General features: G+C 41.8%; 1 protein-coding gene across 1 annotated transcript; it reads left to right on the top strand.

Moving 5' to 3' along the window:
* Positions 1–439: 439 nt before the first annotated feature.
* On the top strand, positions 440–7,676 carry LOC112078711 (diacylglycerol O-acyltransferase 1-like). The gene is given in 12 exon segments (XM_070442121.1): positions 440–533; positions 1,153–1,179; positions 1,182–1,202; positions 1,205–1,253; positions 1,816–1,855; positions 1,980–2,026; positions 2,129–2,213; positions 2,348–2,460; positions 2,631–2,696; positions 2,902–2,989; positions 6,353–6,415; positions 6,544–7,676. Coding segments are annotated over 12 exon segments (939 nt in total). The 3' UTR covers positions 6,790–7,676.
* The last annotated feature ends 3,314 nt before the right edge of the window (positions 7,677–10,990 follow it).

A 10,990-nucleotide genomic window follows, 5' to 3' on the forward strand; every position in this document is an offset into this window, starting at 1 on the left:
GGGTTCTACGTTTGACCTTTGACCTCCCAGAGTTGCTTTGTCTAGAGAGTTTGTCTCACCTGGGTTCTATTGACCTTTGACTCCAGAGTTGCTTTGTCTAGAGAGTTTTGTCTCACCTGGGTTCTACGTTGACCTTTGACTAGTAATAAAGGGCTTAATGAGATTTCTGACTCGCCTCCACGGAAATGGCAACTGTGACCTAATTTTTCATAGGCGGTGATGCTGCGTGTTTGTACATGTACCCTTAATGGAAACCGTTTCCTGTTACCCTCTACACATAAACATTAACATACACACACACACACACACATAATACTACAATCCACATCTATCCTTACTGCTGCCCTGCCACCTGCTGGTTGACTGTACACAAGAAGCTGTTCTCCGTGTAGAGTGATTGTGACTGTGAGAATCATACATGTTTAATTGCTGACTTAACATGGCTAGTATCTCCTCTACAGGTTCCTCTCTACCGCGGTCTAACGGAAGTGAGGGACTATCAGGTTCCTATCCTGGAAATCTCACCCTCAGAGGTCAGTAGAGGTTGGACATTCCATCCCAGGTAGACCAAGACCTGGGTTCAAATACAATGTCAGGTGTTTCATAACGTTTCAAAACAACTATTCAGATAACTTTTATTTGAAAAACAAGTAGTTGAATATTTGAATATATTTGGAGATACTCAAATACACTCCCATGCATTAACCCATGTATTTGAAATAAGTATTAGAAAATACTTTAAAATACAATTTGGTCGACTATTTGGTTTTTACAAATAACCATTAAAATATTTGTTTTTGAAATACTCAAATACACATAACCCATTTAAATAACAAATGTCAAATGCATGTATTTGAACCACTCTTATCACTGCTGCCTCAACCTATCCTGCTGTAGCAGACCCCACTCTTATCACTGCTGCCTCAACCTATCCTGCTGTAGCAGACCCCACTTTTATCACTGCTGCCTCAACCTATCCTGCTGTAGCAGACCACTTTTATCACTGCTGCCTCAACCTATCCTGCTGTAGCCTGCTACTGGAACTATATCAGACTATAATAATACTCTCTCTCTCTCTCTCTCTCTCTCCTGTCTCTCTCTTTCTAATCTCTCTCACTTCCTCTTTCTTTCTAATCTCTTTTGTCTTTTTAGATTTGTATTATTTTGTTTTTGCACCAACCTCTGCTATGAATTAAACTTCCCCGGTCTCCACGGATTCGAATGAGCTTCCTGCTAAGGAGGCTTTTTGAAATGGTGAGTTCTGTCCCCAATCCCCTTTCTGCATTGGTTTGTTAATCGCTGCTTTATACTCTGTAAACTAGAACTGAACAGTTGATGTTATCACGGCTTTTGTCCTACTGGTTATTTCCCAATGTTATGCTATGGATATAAAGAAGATGTACAACTTCCTGTTTAGCCCCATGTGAAGGAGCACATTATAGAAATACAGAAACATCAGATCTCTTCAATATGATCTGAAACAGTCATCTACAGCAACAGATAGAAGTATCTTATTTAACAATGTCGACTTCCATTGTGAATTTCTCTGAACTCCATTAGAAGATTAGCTTGGTTTATTGGTCTACTGTGGAGATGTGCACTCTGGTCCCAAGACTTATCCAAAGCTAAAGGCAGACAGCGTTTTTCCTGCACACAACACACACACACACGCACACACACACACACACACACACACACACACACACAACACACACCACACACACACACACACACACACCACACACACACACACCACAGTATTGCTCTTTTGTTGGATTTAGAGGAGAAATGCTAAGTAACAAATCATCTCTTCCCGCTGTTCTTCACCCAGTTATTGGTGGCATTAACACAGCAGGTAGGTTTTCTACTGACATTGACTTATGTATAGTGACTACATGTATTTATTGAGAAATAAGCACCTCATTTTATTTATGATTTGTGCTGTTTATTCACCTCATCGGTCTCTTATCCTCCTCCAGTGGATGATACCCTTTATTCAGAGTTCTATGAAGCCATTGGAGGTAAAGTAGGATTACTGGTACATTTATGATTTACATTTAAAGCATTTTTAAAACTATTTTTCTCTATCAATACAATCTCTCTTTCTTCATTGATCCTGATCCTGTAGGAGATATGGACCTCCTATGATGATGGAGCGTCTAACTCAGACTAGCCGTAAGTACACAAGAGAACACAGGGGTAATGCGGTCATGGTAACATGGTTCATAGTACCCTTGGGCCTTGAGAGATATGACATATACATTGTATTGGGCCGTTCCGTTGTTCTATTGTTGTTTTATGTTGTCCTGGATACAATATTATTCCCCTGTCTTCTCTGTCCCATCAGGTGCCCAATCATCTTCTCTGGTTGATATTCTTCTACTGGTTCTTCCACTCGTCCTTGAACTTTATTGCTGAGCTCCTGCAATTTGGAGACCGAGAGTTTTACAGAGACTGGTGGTAGGGGAAATGAATACGGTCTATTTTGTTACGTTCCATTGTTTGTTGCCAGTATGTTATTAAGAGGGAGAAGTRATCATTTGAGATGTGCACAAGTAAAATATCAATAGCATGTCCCACTGTAAAATACATCACTTCACATGACTAGGAGACTTTTCCCTTTCTTGCAGGAACTCTGAGACCATCACATACTTTTGGCAAAACTGGAATATTCCAGTACACAAGTGGTGCCTTCGGTGAGTAGATGCAATGTATTCTATACATAGTATACTGTATGTAACATTGAGATCCTATAAATGATTCAATGGTACGGAATCAGTGGAATGGATACTGAGCAGAAATGTATTGAGGATGTATTGGGGATTTGTGAGCTGGTTTGAAGCTGCCGTGAGGTGTTTGATGATACGCGTCCTCCCGTGTTGCTCCCTCTCTCTCCCAAAGCCACTTCTACAAGCCCCTGCTGAAGAGTGGAGTCAGTAAGTGGCTCGGCCAATCAGCAGTGTTCCTGGCTTCAGCCTTCTTTCATGAGGTGAGGTGCTCTGCTCCTRGCTGGGTGAAACCAGACTGACCGCTGTGCTCATCTTTACTATTCCTTGTGAAGTGAAACAGAATGTTAGCTTCATCAGGCTGGTGTTTAACCAGGATACTCTGCTGCTACTACAGCTCATATCGTCACTGTCTGACCAAAACATACATTCGCCAAAACATCAACTTTTCAAAGAGAAAAAAAAGAAAAAAACATGTTTTCCATCAACAAATATAGAATTATGACAATTTACAAGCTATTTGAATACATGTTCTTGGTTCTAAAGACATGAAATGTTCAGAGTACATTGAGGTTAGATACCACTTTCAATAAATGTAAAACAATTTAAATTGGCAAAAATGTATTTCAAGGTTTTCATCAGACAATGACTATATACAGTATGTATACCATTTGTGAGAAATCCTGCATTTTATCAGACTACAGTTTCATAATTGCTGAGATTGCTAGTCAGATTAGACTTTAAAGGCCACAGATATAGTTATTGCATGACAGTACAGTGGCTATACTACACAGTGACTATAATACACAGTGTATAATACACAGTGAAACTATAATACACAGTGACTATAATACACAGTGGCTATACTACACAGTGGCTATACTACACAGTGGCTATCTACAGTGGCTATACTGCACAGTGGCTATACTGCACAGTGGCTATACTGACACAGTGGCTATACTACACAGTGGCTATACTACACAGTGGCTATACTACACAGTGGCTATACTGCACAGTGGCTATACTACAACAGTGGCTATAATACACAGTGACTATATCACAGTGCTATACTACACAGTGGCTATACTACACAGTGACTATACTACAGTGGCTATACTACAGTGGCTATACTCCAAGTGGCTATACTGCACAGTGGCTATACTACACAGTGGCTATAATACACAGTGACTATAATACACAGTGGCTATACTACACAGTGGCTATACTACACAGTGACTATACTACACAGTGGCTATCTACACGTGCTATACTACACAGTGGCTATAATACACAGTGACTAATACTGCACAGTGACTATACTACACAGTGTCTATACTACACAGTGCTATACTACACAGTGGCTATACTGCACAGTGGCTATACTGCACAGTGGCTTACTGCACAGTGGCTATACTACACAGTGGCTATACTACACAGTGGCTATACTACACAGTGCTATACTGCACAGTGGCTATACTACACCAGTGGCTATATGCACAGTGGCTATACTACACAGTGGCTATAATACACAGTGACTATAATACACAGTGGCTATACTGCACAGTGTCTATACTACACAGTGGCTATACTACACGGTGGCTATTAATACACAGTGTCTATACTACACAGTGGCTATACTGCACGGTGGCTATACTACACAGTGACTATACTACAGAGTGGCTATACTACACAGTGGCTATACTGCACAGTGGCTATACTACACAGTGGCTATACTGCACGGTGGCTATACTACCACAGTGGCTATACTACACAGTGGCTTATCCTGACGGTGGCTATACTGCACGGATGGCTGTATAACTACACAGTGACTATACTAACCAGTGGCTATCTACACAGTGGCTATACTGCACAGCGCTATAATACAGTGGTATACTGCACGATGGCTATACTACACAGTGGCTATACTAACAGTGGCTATACTACACGGTGGGCTATACTGCACGGTGCTATAATACAGTGGCTATATACACAGTGGCTATAATACACAGTGGATATAATAACACAGTGGCTATACTACACAGTGGCTATACTACAAGTGGCTATACTACACAGTGGCTATACTACCCAGTGGCTATACTGCACGGTGGCTATAATACACAGTGGCTTATAATACACAGTGGCTATAATACACAGTGGATATAATACACAGTGGATATAATACACAGTGGCTATACTACACAGTGGCTATACTACACAGTGGCTATAATACAAGTGGATATAATACACAGTGGTTATACTACACGTGGTATACTACACAGTGGCTATACTACACAGTGGCTATACTGCACAGTGGCTATACTAAACAGCGGCTATACTACACAGTGGCTATACTACACAGTGGCTATATACACAGTGGCATACTGCACGTGTCTATACTACACAAGTGGCTATACTACACTGTGGCTATACTGCACAGTGGCTATACTAAACAGTGGCTATACTACACAGTGGCTATAATACACAGTGCTATATTACACAGTGGCTATACTACACAGTGGCTATACTACACAGTGGCTTATACTGCACAGTGGCTATAATACAAGAGTGGCTATACTACACAGTGGCTATAATACACAGTGGCTATACTACACAGTGGCTGTACTACACAGTGACTATACTACACAGTGGCTAGACTACACAGTGGCTATAAAGTAGGGCCCTTTCTGGGGATATTTTCTGTTGTCCAGACCACACACACACACACCACACACACACACACACACACACACACACCAAATGGGTGCGCTTGGCTTATATCCAGCACTCTTCATCATTGACGAAGGTCAGTGTTGGAGGGACGTTAGTGTAGCTGGGATGAGAGGAGGAGAAAGGAGTGTAACACAAGGCCATATCAGGCTGCTGTGCTTCTGGAGGAGGAGATAGAGCAGTGTACGGTGAGGAGCCTGTTCAGTCAGCAGGTTCACAGAGATACGGCTCCCTCCCGCTCCTCATCCCATCCCGGACAGACAGACAAACGGGGCTGCTGCTGCTGTTTTAAACGCTGACCTTCAGAGGACAGCGAGCGGAGCAGAGAGGAGCGGAGCGCCACAGTGCCTGCGGGACACCAGTTCTCCCTCTCCCCTGAGTAATGACAGGAGGGATCCTAGTGTCACACACACACACACTCACACACATATACACACACAATCCCCTGAGTAATGACAGGAGGGATCCTAGTGTCACACACAACACACTCACACACATATACACACACAATCCCCTGAGTAATGCCAGGAGGGATCAGGAGACTAGGATCTGTAGATCAGAGGGTCACAACAGCAGGTCCTGTCAGCTCCATCAGAGCAATGAGGTGAGGCTTGATAGTCTCCAGCGTCATTCCATAGGTTAGCTATCTGTCTGTTACCCTCAGTTCCCTGTGTGTCCTTTCCTAGTGTACGAACTAGGTGTCATTCCATGTTAGCTATCTGTTCTGTTACCTCAGTTCCCTGTGTGTCCTTTCCTAGTGTACGAACTAGGTGTCATTCCATAGGTTAGCTGCCTGGAGTGGAACATTATTTTCCTGTTCGCTGTGGATAAAGGAGATGGCTGTGTGGAAAACTGTTCTTGAAAACTAAAAGTTACCGTTGCTGATGTTGTCTTCACAGTACCTGGTCAGCGTTCCACTGAAGATGCTGAGGCCATGGGCTTTTATGGGCATGATGGCTCAGGTGAGATCTTAGAACTGAGAAATTATAATCCACAAATGTATTGTCTGAATGATTTACTGGTGGTGTTTTTGACTCATTAAAATGAATGTTGTGTTTGTTTACTCACTAAATGGAGTCCTTGCTTACAGCTTCCGCTGGCCTGGTTTGTGGCGCGTTTTCTCCGAGGTAACTATGGCAACGCAGCCGTATGGATCTCTCTCATCATTGGCCAGCCAATCGCCGTGCTCATGTACGTCCACGACTACTATGTACTTCACTACAGAGAGGGGTCGGTGGGGGGTGGACCTGATGACCTCCTCAGGGAATATATACCAGACCAGCCTTTTATAGGAAAGACAAATAGAGCTAGAAATGTACTTTATGGTACTTTATGAAAGCACCTTAAAGGGGCAATCAGCATTTGCTACATCCATTTTTGGACTCATACTTTAATGATATGTACATTCGATTCTTGAAGAACAACTTCTAAATGTCTCACCAGCTTAGTTCAACTGTCGCTCTCCATCAAAACCTAAATATAAGATTGTTTTACTCCAATATTGGAAACAAAGAATGTAAACAAACACTATATAGCCTCAAACATGGTTAAAACTATACTTTTTTATATTGGATGGTCAATCGTTGCATCCATAGCTCTTGTCCATGAATTTTAAAGTGATAACATTTCTCCAGTCCCATCCCTCACTTTTTACTGAACCAGGGGTGGGGAGGCAGCTTTGTTATTGTTTCAACTGCTGATTGCCACTTTTAAAGATAACACACTTCTTATAGAAACAATCAATATAGTTAGTGAATATTAGAATATGCCTTATTGAATCATGTCTGACAAGTGCAATTTTCAAAAAGTGCCAGTTTCTCAGAAAATGTGCACAACCAGTACATGTGTGTTTGTAAGATTTGTGTTTTTTATGCCACTCAAGCCTCAATATTTGTCATCGTGTTTTACTTGGGTACGTATAGAGGGAAATGTAGAGATAGGAAAATGGCAGCTGGTGATTCTTGACTTTAGTCCGTTAATTGGTCATTATTATGTTGCCGACAGAACTACATGGACAAGTAAATATATTCTCTCTTTATGTGAATGATGTCCTATTTGACTTCACGTTGTACACCAATCATGTGTTTCTCACTTCCCTCTGCTTTATCTGCCACTGAGACTCACGGTTTTTGCTCCACAGTGAAACACAGGATAGAGGGCCACCTCTTGGCGGTTACTAGGAAGTTCATATGAAATAACAACATTTGCACACAAAAAAGCTTCCATTTTGGTGTGCTAGTTATACTTCTTAGTTCTAGTCTATTACTTCTTGGTGTGCTAGTACTTCTTGGTGGCACATACTTTGTGTGCTAGTCTATTATCTTTGTGTGCTAGTCTATTACTTTTGTGTGCTAGTCTATTACTTCTTTGGTGTGCTAGTCTATATTCTTGTTGATCTATTACTGTGCTAGTCTATTCTTCTTGGTGTGCTAGTCTATTACTTCTTTGGTGTGCTAGTCTATTACTTTTGTGCTAGTCTATTACTTCTTTGGTGTGCTAGTCATTACTTCTTAACGTGGCAACATTGTCAAGTAGATTCTATCCGCAGCATGTGTTGATGTATTAAATCTCTGGTCTATTGTTTCTGGACAACACGCCGCTGTTCCTAGCAATATGTCCTGAGATGATGATGGGGCAGATCATCTAATCAGAGAGAGTGTATGATGAATGGCTTCTGTAGAAGGAAGACTTCCTGAAATGGCTACAGGTAATCTACTTCCTGTCCCCGACCTACAATGTGACGCTGCTCAGATCCCGAGTCTGCAAGATGTTCCGCGCGCTGATAGTGTTTTAGATTAGAACAGGAGTGCCGATTGTTTCTATTGGGACCGCATAAAGTCGCATGCAGTTACACATACAGTAAAATGTGTAGGATTTGAGTAATTGGCAAGCTGCCTTTGAAGAGTATAGTGTATTTGCTCTCACAAAAAGTACATCTTCATTCCGTCTTTAAACGTGAAGACCAAACTGTATATCTCCTTTCCAAATGAATTGAGAAGGATACAGTACCTTGCAGTGACTGCACTTGGTTCGTTTCCCCAGCAGACACTATATAGCTACACTACCGGTCAAAGGTTTTAGAACACCTACTAATTCCAGGGTTTTTCTTTATTTTTACTATTTTCTACATTGTAGAATATAGTGAATACATCAAAACTATGAAATAACACATATGGAATCATGTAGTAACCAAAAAAGTGTTAAACAAATTAAAATATATTTTATATTTGAGATTCTTCAAATAGCCACCGTTTCCCTTGATGACATCTTTGCACGCTCTTGGCATTCTCTTAGCATTCTCTTAACCAGCTTCACCTGGAATGCTTTTCCAACAGTCTTGAAGGAGTTCCCACATATGCTGAGCACTTGTTGGCTCCTTTTCCAGGTCCGACTCATCCCAAACCATCTCAATTTGGTTGAGGTCGGGGGATTGTGGAGGCCAGGTCATCTGATGCAGCCCTCCATCACTCTCCTTGGTAAAATAGCCCTTACATAGCCTGGAGGTGTGTTTTGGGTCATTGTCCTGTTGAAAATCAAATGATAGTTCCGCTAAGCCCAAACCAGATGTGATGGCGTATCACTGCAGAATTCTGTGGTAGCCATGCTGGTTAAGTGTGCCTTGAATTCTAAATAAATCACAAACTGTCACCAGTGAAGCACCCCCACACCATAACACCTCCGCCTCCATGCTTTACAGTGGGAAATACACATGCGGAGATCATCTCTTCACCCACACCGCGTCTCACAAAGACACAGCGGTTACGTTACGTTACGAGAGAGAGAGAGAGAGAGACGTCATCAGAGCGCGCAACAGGACACTGTACTGTCTACACTCGGTTTGTTGTTTACATTAAAACTTTTTCATTAAAGCGATTTTAATCCGAACTAAAGTTTTGTTACTAAGGATTCCACAACGCGGTTAGCCTTTACGGCTGGGACTGCAAGTTTGTGTTCCTTTTTTTGTTGTTGCGTGGATTCTGCGAGTGCTAGCTGGCTGTACTACAGACACCTGTCGTCGTCGTGTGAAAGACTTGTTATCTTTTCGTAAAACAACTGGTTGCAGTATAGAGCCAATCTGGATACCAAGCAGATCCTGAGGGGAAATCGACGAGTACCAACAGCTTTACGCTATGGAGGAACAACACTCCTTCTGCTGGAATCCATGCAACAATGGAKAYGTTGTGTGAGGAGGTAGCAGGGCTGAGGGGGAGTTTGWAGTTCAYCCAGAGTGAAATTCTCAAGCTCCAAAGAGAAAACAAGACACTCACASCKAAGYTAAAAATACACGATTKCAACATGGAATGTCTACTCAGGGAAAACAGGGTGATGAAGGAGACGCTACTAGACATACAAAGTRYTAGCATGCGTGAAAATCTATMTTTTTCTGGMATTCCTGAGGACGCATCCAATAATCCAGAGGGCGCGATCAGAGAATTCATGAAATCCGCCTTGAAACTTCCTATAGAGACTGTAAACAAGGTGGCTTTCCACCGAGTACACAGACTTGAAACTTCCTATAGAGACTGTAAACAAGGTGGCTTTCCACCGAGTACACAGACTTGGAGCTCGGAGCGACAAGACCAAGGGTCCCCGACCGATCATCGCAAAATTTGAACACTACCAACAAAAGGAGCTGATCAAAAGCAGAGGAAGGGAGCTTAAAGGGCCAAAATTCGGTCTCAATGACCAATTTCCAAATGAGATAAACGAACGTCGTAAGAGACTGTATCCGGTACAAAGACAACAAAGGATGGATGGTAGGCGTGCCTTTATCATTGTGGACAAACTCTTTATAGATGGACAGCTATTCCGAGACAGCTCCATAACACCGTGGCTGTACTAAACTCTACAGGGACTTCAGGTTAGGAAAAAAAGAAGGTTATGGGAACTGTTTAAAATATCTGAACATTATGAAGTGGATATGAACACACACGTACTCAACTACATGCTTGCTTACACATACGTCTTATACACACACACACCTGATCTCGCTCTCTTCTCTCACTCTCTCTTCTCTTCTCTCCCTCTCTGTTGTCGAGAACTGTTTTATAATTTAATGTGTTTATTGTTTGTCTATCTTTTTTATGTATTTATCTACAAGTTTATATATGTTTACAACAAGCAAGGGGAAGATATCAAAATTGGGGCATTGGGGAATAATAACATATTGTACGGAATACATACGGAATACAATAGAAACACGAAGTGGGTGGCCAGCAGAGATAGATGGGATGGCCTGAGGGAAGCTGAGGGTTGGTATGTGGAATTGGAGACAAGTGGGAGTGGAGTTGCTGTGTGAGAGAGAGAATGATGGTCAAAAGATAAAGGAGAAAAAAAAGTCAAWATAAAACATAATAAAAGTACATTTGAATGACACTAAGTGGCAGTGTTTTTACAACTAATGCCGGTTTGCCTGAGGSTGATGCTGTGCAGGTYTTTGTATCATAAGGTGAATGCACCAATTTGTAAGTCGCTCTGGATAAGAGCGTCTGCTAAATGACTTAAATGTAAATGTAAATGTAATGGCTATGTTCAAC

Source organism: Salvelinus sp. IW2-2015, unplaced genomic scaffold, assembly GCF_002910315.2.
Source record: "Salvelinus sp. IW2-2015 unplaced genomic scaffold, ASM291031v2 Un_scaffold6113, whole genome shotgun sequence".
In the NCBI taxonomy this organism is placed as follows: domain Eukaryota; kingdom Metazoa; phylum Chordata; class Actinopteri; order Salmoniformes; family Salmonidae; genus Salvelinus; species Salvelinus sp. IW2-2015.